General features: G+C 50.8%; 3 protein-coding genes across 3 annotated transcripts; 1 reads left to right on the top strand and 2 right to left on the bottom strand.

The window, feature by feature from the left end:
- Positions 1 to 497: 497 nt before the first annotated feature.
- On the top strand, positions 498 to 8982 carry TGME49_281520 (zinc finger, C3HC4 type (RING finger) domain-containing protein). Its single transcript, XM_018781874.1, has 9 exons — positions 498 to 1360; positions 2291 to 2598; positions 3234 to 3358; positions 4086 to 4302; positions 4703 to 4785; positions 5438 to 5585; positions 6192 to 6513; positions 7109 to 7162; positions 7359 to 8982. Exons 2-9 carry the CDS (start codon positions 2538 to 2540, stop codon positions 7456 to 7458), a joined length of 1110 nt encoding a protein of 369 aa, XP_018637452.1. The 5' UTR covers positions 498 to 1360; positions 2291 to 2537; the 3' UTR covers positions 7459 to 8982.
- TGME49_281530 (hypothetical protein) lies at positions 825 to 1370 on the bottom strand (the record flags this gene model as incomplete). The annotated part of the gene is made up of 1 exon (XM_002371341.2): positions 825 to 1370. One exon carries the CDS (start codon positions 1368 to 1370, stop codon positions 825 to 827), a length of 546 nt encoding a protein of 181 aa, XP_002371382.2.
- A 97-nt stretch (positions 8983 to 9079) lies between the features above and the next one.
- On the bottom strand, positions 9080 to 15453 carry TGME49_281510 (ribonuclease H1 large subunit, putative). Its single transcript, XM_002371339.2, has 9 exons — positions 14619 to 15453; positions 14153 to 14260; positions 13521 to 13593; positions 12829 to 12882; positions 12053 to 12140; positions 11403 to 11480; positions 10213 to 10549; positions 9713 to 9836; positions 9080 to 9514 (listed from the first exon to the last, which is right to left on the bottom strand). Exons 1-9 carry the CDS (start codon positions 14689 to 14691, stop codon positions 9349 to 9351), a joined length of 1101 nt encoding a protein of 366 aa, XP_002371380.1. The 5' UTR covers positions 14692 to 15453; the 3' UTR covers positions 9080 to 9348.
- Between the last annotated feature and the right edge of the window lie 23 nt (positions 15454 to 15476).

Here is a 15476-nt window from a genome sequence, read left to right as displayed (position 1 = left end):
CGCGTTCCCGGGAAGTCTGGAGCCTGCGCCTACTGCCGGGTCTTGCCGCCAAATCTTTCAAAGGCAGCATAGACAGAGAGACCTGAGAAGTTCTTGCAGCCTTCGCGGACGTCCGTCCAAACGCCTTCCAGAATCCGGCGAACCGTCGTACCCTTGTTTGCCGTGTGTGGCTACTTGGTTACAGGTGTGTCTTCGTTCACTGTCGCCGTCCATAATTCAGTAACTGCTCCGACTGTCTTGTCTGCGGTTCGTCGGGAACGTCAGAGACTCGCCTCTGAGCAGCAACCTTTTCTCGCCGTTAATGCGACGCTACACCAGAAAAGAAAGCGAAGCCAAGGTCTTTGCTTTTTGAGCAGCAGCTGCTGGCGGTGCCGCCTGCTGCATGCACGCGCGATGCGAGTTGCGCATGGGCGGTCTCTCGAGGGCAACGCGCTTTGAGCTTTTCGTGGACTCCGCTTGTCTGTCGAAAGCCCTGCGAAACGCTGCAAAAAGTCTCCAGTTGCTCTCCGTTTCCAAAACGGATTTCGCAGTCGGCAGAAGCGCGGGAGTGTCTGCATGACCCGCGACCGACTGCTCGTCTCTTGCGCGGCGACTCAGGCTGTTGCTAGCCTTTTCTCTGCACACGGTACACATCTGAGTCCAACAAGAGATCTGTGCCGAAGCGGTTCGCTGCAGTCGGGAACTCAACCCATTTTCCGCTTCGTTGTCCGGCCATAACTTATCAATGTCGAGTGGAGACAGGCCACGGACGCTGTCAAGTTGCAGCGCTAGCCTCCCGTGAGTCTGCTGTCTGAGGCAATTCGCCGCCCGCTCCCGGTTTCTTGTCAGTCTCCCGCCCTTACCTTCACGGTACGATGCATTCCTTCTTCGGAGGAAGGTGTCTTCCCCCGATCCGCTTCGCCGCTGTCTAGCCGACTCCGCCGGTCTGTGCTCCATGCTGGTTTCCGTCGATTCTCGGACTTGTTCTTTGTAGTTCCACGCTTGCGAGCCCCGAGACTCTCCTCTCCTGCCCTCCAGTGCTCGCGGCTTTCAAGAAAGCGGCCGTGAAGCGCCGCAGTGCCATGAGATATGCTCCTCCAGATAACGCGATTCGCCGTCTCACTTGGGCAACCGCCAGGCGTCTGTACACCCGAGAGAGCAACTTGGCGCGCGCGCGCGTGGAACCTGGCAGAAGCCTGCGGTGCAGACGTTTTCCTCTCCCTCTTCGGACTGGTCGTCTCCGAGTCTGTGCAGCTGGACTTCCCCCCCCAATTTGCTTGTTTGGGGTGACGCGGCTTTTGCGTTCTCGGAAAAACCTGGTTTCCGTCGCACTCAGAACGCGGCGCTTCTCCCTGCACCTGCCACTCCAGCGCCTGCAAATGTGAATGCATGCGTCTCCCGTTGAGTCTTCTGTTCTCGTTCGTCTGCGTACCAGTCTCTGTGCAAGGCTGCGGTGAAGCGTCCGCTTCCTGGTCGGCATAGCTGTCGCTCTCTCTCCTTGCCCAAGACGGATCCCCCGTCGTCGACCCGTGGTCTCCGCGTCGTTTCCTCAGGGTCTTGCCGCGTCTCGGGATGCTCCGTTCGAGTCTTCTTTTCCCCTGTCGTTTGAAGAAAAGAATATCTCGTCTGCCGTCTTGGACGGGACAGCTTTCAGTCGCTGCATATCTGCTCTCCGGCTCTCTGGCTTCGACAGAATTCCGCCAAGTCGAGACGACCTCGACCTTCAAGAGGCTCTTTTTTTTGCGTCCTCTTCGACATATGCCTCCAGGCTTCACCGTGCAGACCTTCGCGGCTCGTCAGTGGAGTTCCGTCTCGTCGGTGGCTCGTGTGGGTCGCCTCTGGGGCGTTCGTCGAGTTCAAGTCTTTCCTCTTTCAGCTCGCGCGCTTCCGCCGCCCGTCGCTCATCCGCGTTTGCGTCTCCTCGACTGATCGTCGTCGACAGACGTTCATATATATGTATATATAGATAGACGTTCATAGATATATATATGTATATATGTGTATAAAGGAAAAGTAGGTACCGCTGGACAGGTGCAGATGTAGATCGATCGATCTGTACGTGATTGTGTCTTGTTCGAGGGAGCGCCTGCGGCTTGGGTGCCGTTTCGCTGTCTGCTTGTCTGTTTGTTCGGAGAGGAAGTGAAGAGCGATCCGCAGAGAAGGCGAGAGCGCCGGGGTGTGGTGCCAGAGCTGTGGATGGACCTTTCTCTTCTCTGTTCGGCTGAGCATTTCGACAGAGACGACGGGAGGATACACGCCTCCTACTCACCCCTCTTTTCCTGCGTTCCGCTGGCTCCGTGCGTCTCGCCAGGAGGGTCCCCCTCGTTGCCTTGTGTGCCTCGCGCGCGCTGCGGCCTTCTCCGCTCCTTCTCTGCAGAGTTCCCGAGGCCTCGCTCGCCGCCGCAGACCGCAGAGAGGCAGCAGAAGGCGTCGGCAGAGCGTCGGGGAGATGCCTCTGTCTGAGCAGACAGACGGGGACATCGGCGAGCTCGGCGCACACAAGAAGAGACTGAGAGAAGACCCCAGCGACGCAGGGCGGACGCCGGAAGGAAAGAAGAATGGAGGCGGCGGAGGCCGAGGCCATTGCGTTGCAAATTCAACGCGACCTCAATGAGGAAGGTAAGAAGGAGGCCTTTGACTTCTTTCGAGCCTCCACGCTGAGCAGAACTCGAACAAAGAAAAGCAAACCGCCCCCAGGTTTTCCGGTCTGCTTGTCGCACCGAAGCTGTCGGACGAGCAGCCAGGACTGCGCGCTGCTGCGAGTTTTTTCCATACTGCGGGCGTCAAAAGAACACCGAAGGCGTCACGTGTGAGCCTTCCTTTCGAGTTCGCTCGACTTCCCTTTCGCAGGACCAGCTTCCTTGCGATTGTGGCCAGTGCACGCTCAAGAAAACTGTTTTGACGCATGCTTTTAATTGCCTGTCGTTCGCTGGGCCTAAGCGAGTATCGGCTCTTCTTCAACTCGTCCTGCCTTCGTGAGAAACCGCTTTCTGCTTCTCTCCCCCTCTCGCTCGGCTCCCCTCGTCGGAGACAGCTACGGTCGAACGAACGAGAGAACGACGCTGCAAAGTTTCACACGTCCTTTGTCTGTTTCTTCCGAGACACTGGAGAAGCTCGTTGCATGCACCCTGCAAAACACAGTCGAGGCGTGGAGCCTCCAGGTGCGTCTTCTCCGCGCCGCGGCGAACAGAGACCGAGCCTGACGCGCCACATTCGAAAAAAGTTATCGTCTTATATTCGGGGTTTTTCTGCAGCTGAGAATCTGCGCCGGGATCGGCGCATGGCGGTATCCGTCTACGTTTTCTACGGCTTCTGTCTTGTCGGCTTCAGTGCCTGCCTGATTGCTCTCCTCGCCCTCTACAACAACGACTGGGGTCGAGTGAGTTCCCTTCCACCTCTTCTTTTGCATGCTTCGAAAACCGGCTTTTCAGCTCTCTTTTCTGCGCACCCATCCACATGAAGAATGCGTGAAGGAAGGGCAGGAAGGCATACTTGGACACAGTAACATGTCGCGTTACGCATAGATCTGGATGTATGTATATACACACATATATATATATATATATATGTGTGTGTCTGTACATGGACATAGTTTCTATGTACACGAATACAAAGGTTTCTTTGTATTCGTGTACATGCGACGGCCGACTTGTGTGATTCTCAAGCAGGTGCCGTGGAACGTTGTGCTTCGTGTCTGTGGGATGTGACAAAGAACCTTCTTTGAGGTGCCATGACCCAAGTCAATGAATCGAGTCCCTGCTACTACTCTCCTGCGCATGCATCTCAAAAGAGGCGTACAAATATCTGGGCGCTTGACCTTCTCTCCATCAATGCATGCACATCGCTGTACAGGATCACGTCTGTATATCTGTATCTATATCTGTGCATCTATCTATATCTATTTGTACGTATATCTTTCTCCTCCAGCCATCTCTCTCTCATTTGTGATATATTTATATATATATATATATGTATATATATATATATATGAGCCGGTCTCCGTGCCGAGTAGATCTTTCTGCTTTTTCTTGTTTTTAATTTGGCGCATGCATGCGCTTTTCCGCGTTTCTTAAGGGAGGTGTGGAGGGCGTTTCTTTTCTTTTCAGAGCTGCGATGTAGGGATGAAAGTATGGAGCGTCGTCTGGCTGGCTCGGATGATTCTGCAATTGATTTGCAACACAGCAGTGACGGCCTGGCGCATGCGGGCGGGGACCTCGGTGCCGCGAGCGATGATGCTTCTCCCGCGACTTGTGCATGCGTTCGGATTTACTTGGTGGCTTCTGGGCGTCGAACAACTCTTCTTCGAACCCAGCTGCGAAGAACGTGAGTGACGAAGCGGACAGGACGTAACGACTGAGAGAGAGGATGAGGGGAGGAAGAAGGAAGAGAGCGAGAGGAGAGGAACTAGGGAGGAGAGAGAGGGAGTCGAAATAGAGAAGGAAAAGGAGAAGGAGTGAACGAGAAACGGAGAAGAGGAGAATGAGAAAGAAATTGCTTGGGAGAGCTGGGGAAGAAATTTAGTGGAAAAGAAGGAGTGAAAAATGCGAGAGAACGAACGAGACAGAGAGAAGTCGCATGCGGGTATTCTGAAGAAAACGTTTCGAGGCTCTTACGGTAGACCAGGCGGGCGAGGGAAGCGTCAAACGTGCGACAGTCAAAGAGAGCCTCAGAGGAATCTTATTCAGGAAATGAACATTCTTTTTTGTTTGGGCTTTATCCCCAGCGACGCTCGCTCGGACGGTCTCGCAGGTCATGTTTTGGATGACCGGCACTGTCTACTTGATTCCCTTTGTTGTCTATACACTCGTAAGCGTTCACTCACCTTCTCTCTCGCTTAAAAATGTCCAAGTTGTTCTCACACGAAAAGCTGTCACTTCCTCACCTCCACGATGTCCCTTCGTGCATACGCGTACGAATCTGTACATATATGTCACTATATCTATATCTATATAGATATATGTATATATATATATATATATATTCGTATGCAAATGTGTGCATACATGTATCCACGTATATGTGTGTATAAATATATATATATATATATATATATATATATATTTGAATTCATTTCAGTAGGAACAAATGGCGTCTCTGTCTGCGTGGAGGCGGTTTCTCTTTTTCTGTGTCTTCATCTCCATTTGCGCGAGTGTATTTTTTCAAGTGGCTCTTCATTTGCAGGGATTTGTAGATGTGTACAGTGAGACAGTTCGGTGAATTTATTTTTACATTTGGAGGGACGTTGTCGCCTCGAAGCTCCACCCTTTGTGCACGGCTCTTCGTGTCACCCGGTGGGTCGTTTGACGTTTTCATGAGCGCGCTAACTCCGCAGAGACAGCGGCGAGAAAGGGGAACTCTACGGTCTCCCGATTCGCAGCAAAGCAGGTATACGACAGGCACTGCAGGAGCTGTTGCGCATGCACTTGCGGCGCGGTCTGCGTTTCGGGTGTACGTACAGATCTGCGTGTGTCTGCCATGCATCATTTACTTCATGGTGCGATTCGCCGTGAGACCCGCGGATCGGCAGCCGACGCCGCCTTCACTCGTGCAGCAACTCGAAGTGAAGACGTACGGCGACTTGATCGAAACTCTGCGACGCCAGTACAGTGAGTTCTCTCGTGGACTCACCTTGTTCTCCTCGATGGTCTCTGCACTTCCTTTGTGGCGCTCGCCTCAGAACGAGACAGTCTGCAGGCCTCTCCAGCTTTCTTCTGGCCTTTCCAGCTTTCTGCGCCTGTGTCTTTTTACCCATCGATTCTCCTTGCTTCTGTGGGGAGTTTTCGTCTCTCTGTCCATGCACATGGTCTGTTTGTCTCTCTCTCTGTAGCAGGCTGCACAAATCTGTCGGTATGTTTTCGTCTCTGTACCACTCTGTACGTCTCAATCTCTCAATCTCTCTCTCTCACTCCATGAACGTCGCTCTCAAAACCGCTGTCTCTACGTACCTTTGGAAATTGCCTCTTTCCGCGTCGTGTGGGCGGATTCCGGTTCGTATCTCTGCTGCTTTCCACCGCTTTCGCCTGTCCATTCCTCTCTGTGGGCGTCCAAGAAACATCTGTTCCTGAGCCGTTACATGCTCCCGAGTGCTCGAAAAGAACGGGTGGCGCCTGAGGTCCGGAGCGACTTTGGCGGACGCGCGCTAAGAATGCCCCGACCGCGCCGACATACCGTGACGCGCGCGTCGATCGATGTCTCTCTTTTTCGTCGTTCAGCTCTCGACACCCATGAGGTGGACATACAGCACGAGCGTCGGACGTTGCCGAGTCTCTCTCTCGAGACGGTGATCGACGGAGTCTCCAATTTGCTCACTCCTGGCCCAGCGGCTGCCGGGGCGCCAGCTCCCTCCACGACCGTTGGCGGACTCCCGCGGACTCCGGCTGGAGCGCCCTGGGCCATCGACCTCGGCGGAGACAGTGGAGTGAGCGCCTCGGGGCTCCTCAGTCGACAGTCGATCTCCGTCAACAAGGCATGTCCGATCTGCATGGTCGACCTCGACGACGAAGACGAGGTTCTCATCATGCCTTGCGACAGCCGGTAAACAGATACTTCTCGTCTCCGCATTATCTGTGTACTTTGAGTTTCTGATTTCCTTCTTTATCTACCTAGATCTATCTGTCTCTCAATCTATATGCATCCCCATGTTTTCGGTCCTCACTATCTGGTTCTATCTACATGGATATATATATATATATATATATAACTGTATAATTACATCCATCTGTAACTGTTTGTGGGTCTATCGGTCTGCCTAAGTGGATCAGCTGCGATCTTTGCCTGTCTCGAGATCCATTCCATCTGCGAATCCATTTCCATATGCATATACATATATATACATATATATATATATATATGTATATATATGTTGATGTATGTGTGTGTGTATGTGCATGAAGGTATGCATATCGCTGAATCCTGTGAAAGTGAATGCGAGAGGCTTCTTTGCAAATCCTGTTTCACGGGCGCGTGTGACGAATGTCCGCACAGGGTGTACAGCTTCTGCATGGCTGTTTGTTTTGCGCTTTGCGTTTTTTGTCACAGTTTTTGATGCGCTGAACGTGGTGACAGGAGAGCGTTTTCTGCAGCGTTGTTTCTCACAGCGTTTCGAATGGCTTTCCTGGTGTCTGTACAGCCACTTCTTCCACAGGGCCTGCGTCGAGCACTGGCTGGAAACAAGTCAAGCTTGGTAGGTTTGTCTCCTTCTGTCATTCTTTTCCTCTGAGACCCTTGCTCTTTCGCTCTCTCGCTGATCTGGAGAACTTCTCGCTGCTGTCTTTAGCTTGCTCTCGCTCTCTTTTCGCTCTCCTGCCTGTCTCCGAGCGAGCACTCACTTGTCTGCGGTGTGTCAGGCGTTGCTCTGGATTGCGCTACCTTCTGTGCAGCCCCATTTGTCGCGCCAACATCGTCAACATCCTCACAGGGACGCCATCGGATCCCACCTTGCTGCCGGTGGACCATCGAGACCTGGAATTACAGATTTGAAGTTCGGAAGCCAGGCGGGTTTCTTTCGCTGGCCGCGAAGGCGGATCAGAGAGCGAGAGACAGCGCTTCGAAAGCGGGTTCTCTCCCTCGCTGTTCCGCCGTTCTCTTCCTCTCATCGCTAGCTCGCTCACACACACGACCCCAGCCAGAGACCGGAAGGCAGTCTGTCCAGCTTGTCAGGAAACTTAAGGAAGGGAACCTCCGTCCCTGCCTCGGAGCGAAGTCGCCTCCGGCTCGGCAGGCGATTCGGCTTATATTCGGAGCGCACCTGGGGCGCGCGGCCCACAGGCCCCCTGGAGACGCAGTCGCCCTCTCGAGTGCATCGCCCGTCGGGTGTCCAGAACTTTCGTGGCTGGCCTAGGCGTACAGACACCGGGGTGCGTGGCGGCCTTTCGCGGTGTTTCAGGTTTTCAACAATTTCCGACTTCCTTCTCGAGGTTGCCAGGGCAGCCGGTTTTCGCGGGATCGAATGGGGTCGCAAGAGTTCCAGAACCGTCAATTGTTTCGTCTAAGAGACCACGGGGACCGAGGGAAACGGACAGAAAGGCGTTTGTCAAGTTTCTGACGCAAGAGGTTGACACTACCCTTTTCAGGGTAGATGCGCCACCGTATGAAAAAATGCCATCATCCCTAAACGCTGTCTGTTGTAGTGTGCAAAGCATCATCGTTCAGTCGGATTTCTCTCCGGCCCGGGACTTCTCTGCGAGTCTCGGATTCTTCCTCCGGCCACAGTGGTGAGCGCCTTGGTGTAAACCGCTTTCAGAAACCGCGGATTTCTCGGCCTTCCGAAGGACGCGTGACGAAGCGAAGAGAGTTGACGAAGGCAATCTAGAGTCGATGGAAAACTCGAGAGAGACGCAGAGCGCAGACCCGTCGCTATCGCCCACTCCGCACACCTTCCTGGGGTCCCGGCACCGGCGGGGCTTCTTGCTGCGCGGAAGAGAATCGTATTTTTAGGATTGCATCCAGATATTTCGTCGCGAAACAGGTCGTGCTTAGAGGAGAAAAGTTCTTCAGTCGCCGCTCTCTCGGGAGCCGAGTCGCACAGGCTCGTTCCTCGAGAATAAGCCGCGAGGTATCCGGGTCGAGAAACAGGGGATTCTGTTGCCTCGCCAGTGACAAAAAGAACTATTTCTGTCAGAGAGGAGAGTTCAATCGAGATCAGTTGATGAAGAAACTTGAAGCAGTTACGTATTAAAGTGGATCTTCGGATTCAAGTGCTTCGGCAGCCTGAATTTCGGGGACTGTGATTTCGTCTTCAGTTTCACAGACACAAGAAATCCTGTATCTCGCCACGTCTCGAGAATCTCCTCCATAAATCTGGAGTCCTGGACACCGCACAGATTTGTCACAGCCCAAATCTCGACGCCTCTCTCCGTATCTCACTCTATCTGTATCCTTTGTGCAGTGGTCTCCACTGAGAGATGCCTAGACTCAAATAGAACAATCTACATAAATTCTTACGCATATAGATATATGAATATGACGATAGACGCAGGTACTCGTATAAATACATCTGCCCACACACATCTACGAATATATATACACATATATATGTATATATACGAGTATATATATATATATATATTTATACTTTTCCGTTTCCGGCGAGACGAAGGGTCTGATTTGTACGTTAGAGGAGGGTCTCGTTGCCTTTTTGTCGGCGTCTTCATTCTTTTAGAAGCGTGTCAATCAAGTTCTCGTGGAATTTGACAAAAGCCTCAGCGTTGGTGCAGAGGCAAAAGACTTTCGAGCGGCGTGGAGGCACAGAGTTTGAGGCTCCACGCTGAAAGCAGGTGGGATTCGAATGTACACTATTGGATGTCGCAGAACCCCAACAAATGTTGGTCACGCACAGTCTCGCGCATTTCAAGAAAAGCTGAATTTTCTTTAAACGCCCAGGTTGGAGAGCAGCTGCAGTTTCGATCGAAGAAAGAACGCAGGTCTTTCGATGCCGCCTGCAGTCGCCTCGCGCTTTGCGGCGAAGAAATTCGTGATTCTGCTCTGCTTCGCTTCGCTGGCACCTGACCCTGCCTCGTCGTCCACCTCGTCGTACCTGAATTCGACAGACAGACAAAGAAACGCGTTCGCCTAGCAATGCGCATGACTCTGCAGCGGAATCCCTCCAGAGAGAAAAACACAGACTCGCTCCTCGCTAGCGGCGAGCTCCGACGGCGCCACCGCTGTCGCTGTAAACCGCGCCTCTCAAAAACGAGACACGAGGAGACATCGAGGTCGGAGGGCCTCGCCGTACCAGTCAACGGGGACGCCGCGCTTCTCGAATATAAGCCGAGCCGTGGACCAGCTGAAGCGGACGAAGCCGTCAAAGCCGAAAACGGGGTCGCAGTTTCTGTTCAGGAAGGCAATCGTCTCCGAGTCTGGCAGGAAAGGCAGAGAAGGCGCGCAGAGACTGGGATGGAAAGAGAGAAACCTCCCGCCCATAGAATCCCCGACAGAGAGCGCAGAGAGGAAAACCACACAGACAGGGCGTAGGAAAAGAGAGAACACACAGGCGGGGAACAAGAAGAGAGAGAAGAACGTGGAGACAACAACGAGAAAGATGATGATGAGAAGGAAAAAAAGAGCGGCAATTCGAGAACTAAAATCAAGGGAGAACAAGGAAGGAGAAATGGGAGAAATAAAGAGAACGCATCTCTCAGTAACCCAGGCCATGCGAGGAATGGAAGACAAACGAAGGTCACCTCATCACAAATTAGAGCGGTGAAACAACTGAAACTACTTTAATCCGTTTACCTCCTGGATAGCCGCTGCCGAAAATTGACGAGGAGGCGGCGCCTTTTGCGTTTCTCGTCTTCTCCTTCTCTCCTTTCCCTTTCTTCTTCGGATTCGCCTCGACCTCTTCGTCTTCGTTCACTCTTTTTCGCGGCGCAGGCGAAGTCTCGTTTTCCTTCTCTGCTTCCGCCGCTTTCTCCTTCTTGTTCCCTTCTCTGTCCGCGTCTTCCTCTCGCTCTCGTTCGTCTTCCTCGAGCCTGTGCGGCGTCCAGCGAACGAGCATGCGATCGCGCGTGACTTTGGCAAGAATCGACGCCGCGCTCACAACCGGGAACAGCGAATCTGCCTTCTCCGCCACCTGAAAAAAGAAAACGCAAACACTCACTCCTCAGAAAACGAAAGTCCTTCCCAGTCCTCATATCGAAATGCACATCATATATATATATATATATATACATATATATATATATGTGTATACACATGCAGATGTAAGCAGTTCTATCTACCTTTTATCTTTCTGTCTATCTGTCTGTCTATATCTCTCTCCATATACATGAATATTCATGCATTGCTTCATAGATGTATATCTCGTTGAGTCTATGTAATTACATATACATCCATAAATAAATATATATATATATATATATATTTGGCACATGTTTGTATATGAATACGCATAGGTGGATGTGAATATGTTTCGGAACAGCTGCTTCCGTCTATGTGAAGAGGATCGAGAATCGATTCGTCCGTTGTTTCAGAACGGGGAATGCGTGAGATGAGTAGAGTTTCTGACCGAATTTTCAACCGTAAACACAGTGCATGTATTCGCTCTGGAACAGTCTTCATGTCACGACTTCGCAGATGCAATCCAGCGACTCGACAGCTCAGAAGCGCCTAGCGAGGAGACAACCTCCTAGCGAATTTTAGATTTTCCCCCAAATCTATCTGGAAGAGGAATCTTGACAGTGCTCCCGTAGCCGCTGAAACACGACCCTCCAAGACAAATTTATCTATCGCAGGTTCGAGGTCTCGTCTCCCGTTGAACTGGTACGCGCCTCCACTACCGCAGCTTTTCCAAACCTCTAGGCGTCTCTGGTGCAGTCGAGACAAGCGCGAGCGGCTGCGGAGAACGCCGAACGCCTGCGCCGATGCTGCGAACGAGCGAGAGGCGAGGAAAGACTTAAAAAAAGACAGCATATCTGGTTGCTTGCCTTGATTTTTATAGACGGAAAATGAGCCTTCAATTTTGCTTGGTATGCGTTCGCGTTGCCGACGGTGTCGACAAAGACCTGCAGAGAAATGGAAAAAAAAGTAGAAATCGGTGAAGAACAAAGGAGACACTTGGCCTGTGGGGCCTCGCGCTGGGCAAGGACCTTCGCCTGGATACATAAACGTTCTGCGTCACGTTGACGCGCTTCCAGAAAAGTCGAAAGCTCTCTTCTCAGGCACAGAAGAAAGGCAGATGCATGGTACAGGTCTAATACGCATGCAGGCGTTCTTTCGTGGAAACCTGCATTTGAACAGCCCCCGGAGAATCTCGACTTCTCGTCATTCTGAAGTCACAAACATCAAACCACAAAGCGCTCGCTAGCCTCTGACGCGCCAAAGGCTCGCCCAGTGTGTGAAGGCCGTTCGCCAGAACGGTCAACACAGAAAAAGCCTCTGCCTGCCGTTGTGAAGATGGAGGCGACGTCAGACGAATCTGCTGCTGTTTCTCTAATCTCTTCTTCTGTTTTCTGTCGCATCCGCTTCCATCCGTCGGGTGTGCATACACTCTCGGCCTCTAGGGCATCTCCTGCGCTTTCTTTTCTCTCGCACTCTGTTTTTTCTGGACCTGTGGAGAGCCGCAGATGGGTCTCACTTCTGTGACGTTAACTCCGCTTTTCACCGTTCGCAGGATCAGAGAAATCGCAGTGTCATGGGAGATCTCGTTCAAGCTGTATTTCTTCCTAAGAACAAGCATGGCAATCGAGGAAACAGAAGTGAAGAGGAAACAAAACGAGCTGACAAACAAAGGTATCTCGACCGGCCGAACTCGCCATGCTCCACCTCTTCAAAGCCAGTCTAGCGAAGAAGACCATTTAGATACATACACGCACATACATACATGTACATGCATTTGTATGCCGGTTCGCTCCGATACTTTACTTGATCTTCATGTTTCTTCTGCCAGTTATGCACTCAGATTTTACGCACAGATATCCAGACAGATAAATATTCGCACATGTCATTAGAGGTTTTCTCTGCTTTTTCCAGAGGGTTTCGAGCCTCGCGCATGTGAACGCAGAGACAACTGTGGAGGCGGAAGAGACAGGAAGAGCGACAGAGAAAAGAGAAGGAGAGCGGACGCCGCAAACGAAAGCGAGAGAGCGAGAGACAGACACACAGAGAAAGAAAGACAAGGAGAAACCGAGAGACACAAAGCAGGACGAGAGGGATGTGAAGGCAAGAGAAGAGAGACATGCGGACGTGGACGCTGACCCCCTTCAAGTCGGCAGAGACGCCAGCGGCTCTCTAAAAACGTTTCGAGCAGCTTCTTCATCGCAGCGAAAGCGACGAAGAGAACGAAGGAAACGAACGCAACAGACACCCTCTCGAGCTCCTCTAGGCAAAGAAGTCAGTCCTCTCGACTCTCACTTCCTCAGCATCTTTGCAGAAATTTCCTCGGAGCGAATCGCATGAATGCTCCACCTGGAAAGAGACGCAGTGTTTTCGGAGACCAAACAAATCGCGCATGGCGCCTCGCTTCTCTCCCGACTGTCGGAGAAATCGAAAAAGCTACCTTCTAGTTCGTAGAGAAAATCGAGTTCCAAGACACCCACACGCAAAGTCCATTTTTTCTACACAATTATACACACAGATGTATATACATATAGAGAGAGATATGTATATGTACATCTACTCCTATCTCTGCAAACATCGTTACGTAGACCTCGATTTTACCTCTCCACCTAGCCAGACAAGTCCATCTGCACATGCATATATCTGTGATTTGATACATACACCAGCATAGATTTACGCATATATAAATATACACGCATATATACACACACATGCATATATATATATATATATACATACATCTATAGATATATATATATATATATATATATATATATATAGATAGATAGATAGATATAGATATGTATAAATATATATATATATATATATATATGTATAAATATATATATATATGTATAGATATATATGTATAGATATGTGAATACGACTCTATATGAATGCATGCACAGGATTGAAAAGCAGGAGATGTCTGAGGTGTGACGGAGACCGAGCGAGAGGAGAGAGAAGAAAAAAGAAAGTTTCCGAACCCAAACAAGTCGCGCTTCGCCTGAATGGCTTCGAAAGCTTCTTCACGCTCCCATTCTTTGAGCTTCTTCGAGTCTGCAAAGACAGAAGAAACGTTCAAAAATAGCGCAGGTTTCCAGACTGCCCGAAAAACGAACGAAAAGCGAACGAAAAGCGAACCTGGAGACACCAGTATCACTTCTCCACTGTCATTCAACAACGCTCCGCTACAACACAGCTGCGCTCCGGTACATAACCACTGCCGTTACCTACACAAAAGTCCTCGCCGCAGTCGACGACACGATTCTATCTATTCATATATACAAATATATATATATATGCATATATACATACAAATATATATATATATATATATATATGCATATATACATACAAATATATATATATATATATATGCATATATACATACAAATATATATATATATATATATATGCATATATATATATATACATTCAAATATATATATATATATATATATATAAACACACCCACATACATATGTAAATGTATATATGTGCATGTGTGTAGGCAGCTAGGTAGATACAGATATCGCTTTATCTTATCTTCACGAGCATTGCCGGAAGCCGGTGGAGAGCGCAGAGACACCATTGACAGAAGAAAGGCACTGATTACCGTCGACGTTGAGAGCCTTGAGTTCCTTTTTCTCATCTTCAGCTGCACAGAAGAAGCAGGCGTAGACCATCGCGCCCAAGACGCAGCCGCGCCCCGCTTCGTCAATGCCTGCAGAAGAGCGAGGAAACGAATGGAGAGGACAAGCAGGAAACTGGGGAAGAAGAAGAGCCGCAGAAAGTGGAGTGGAAGGAAGAGAGCAGAGAAAAGCGAAGTTTGGAAAAGGAAAAAACTGGCGAGATGTGGAGCAGACTCTGCGGAGAAAAGCCTGCAGGCGACAAGAAGGAGATGGTCGACTCTGTGTGAGGAGACGACAGAGCAGAGACTCTCGCACACGGAGAGAGAAGCGAGAGACCGGCGATGAAGAAATCCGAACTGCGAAAGAGAGGGGAAACATTCAGAAAAACCGAACTCTCGGAACGGAGCGCATGCAGCCTGGAAATGCTTGTTTCTCTCCCGTTTGCCGTACCGAGACGAACAGGCTTTCCGCCGCATTTGTGGAAGTTCGAAGAAATAATTGGCTGAAGAAGAACAGACTCCATCTTCGGTTTCTGAATGCCTGCGTTTTCGAGAGCGGGACGCTGCAAGGGTGCATGCGGACGAGGCGTAACGAGGCGTCTCCCTCTTCCCTGGCAACGGTGAGAGACTGCAAACGCTCTGGCTTCGTCGCGAAAGGCTTTTTGCCCAGCGAGACGAGCAGACGCAGCATGCGACAGGGAGAGAGAGAGTGGAAGGGAGAGCGACGAAGTGAGATAGAAGAAGAGAGTGAGAATCAAGCGCAGCGAAAAGGGAGAGGGAAGACTGAAACGAGCAGGAGGTACTTTGCACAAGAGACAAACGAAACAAGGACTGAGAGGAAACAGGAGAGAAAAAAACGAAAGGAAATGGGGACCGGGAGAGAGACGAGGAGAACGAGATCACAGTGGCGGTGCTGGAGACGAGACAACGGTCACACAGAGCGAGGAGACGGGGGGAGAGGCGGAGAGAAGGAATCGGACATCAAAACCAGCAGGGAATGACGCGAGACGACAACCGGATGAAAGGAGAAGTGGAAACAGGATATCCTTATACACTCCGAGACTGGGAGGAATCGGCTGTGAAGACTCGACTCAGAAATTCGTTCTTCGGAGAGCTGAAGGAGACTGGGAAAAGGTCCGCAGACCTCTTTTCAAGAAAGGGGTGAGAACGAGAAGACCCAGACGCAAGAAAAAAGGATTCTGAACCGCGCGCGATGTTCCGGCTCAGGGCGCATGGAGAGGCGGTCGCGTCTGCAGTGAAAGAAAGAGAGAGTGACTCCCGCAGAGGAAAGAAGCAATGTGTAGAAAAA

This window comes from Toxoplasma gondii, chromosome VIIa, assembly GCF_000006565.2.
Source record: "Toxoplasma gondii ME49 chromosome VIIa, whole genome shotgun sequence".
In the NCBI taxonomy this organism is placed as follows: domain Eukaryota; phylum Apicomplexa; class Conoidasida; order Eucoccidiorida; family Sarcocystidae; genus Toxoplasma; species Toxoplasma gondii.
This window is presented reverse-complemented; position numbering and strand designations above follow the sequence as displayed.

What these genes read in the sequence shown, in the direction of transcription:
- TGME49_281510 (XM_002371339.2), bottom strand. Translation starts at nt 14,691, where the DNA reads ATGGAGTCTGTTCTTCTTCAGCCAATTATTTCTTCGAACTTCCACAAA. An exon ending in CAAGGCTCTCAACGTCGACG is followed by an intron (nt 13,594 to 14,152) that starts GTAATCAGTGCC and finishes CTGTCTTTGCAG; the next exon opens with ACTCGAAGAAGCTCAAAGAA. An exon ending in CGCGGCGTCCCCGTTGACTG is followed by an intron (nt 9,515 to 9,712) that starts GTACGGCGAGGC and finishes TGTCGAATTCAG; the next exon opens with GTACGACGAGGTGGACGACG.
- TGME49_281520 (XM_018781874.1), top strand. Translation starts at nt 2,538, where the DNA reads ATGGAGGCGGCGGAGGCCGAGGCCATTGCGTTGCAAATTCAACGCGAC. An exon ending in CGAACCCAGCTGCGAAGAAC is followed by an intron (nt 4,303 to 4,702) that starts GTGAGTGACGAA and finishes CTTTATCCCCAG; the next exon opens with CGACGCTCGCTCGGACGGTC. An exon ending in CCTTTGTTGTCTATACACTC is followed by an intron (nt 4,786 to 5,437) that starts GTAAGCGTTCAC and finishes GTGTACGTACAG; the next exon opens with ATCTGCGTGTGTCTGCCATG.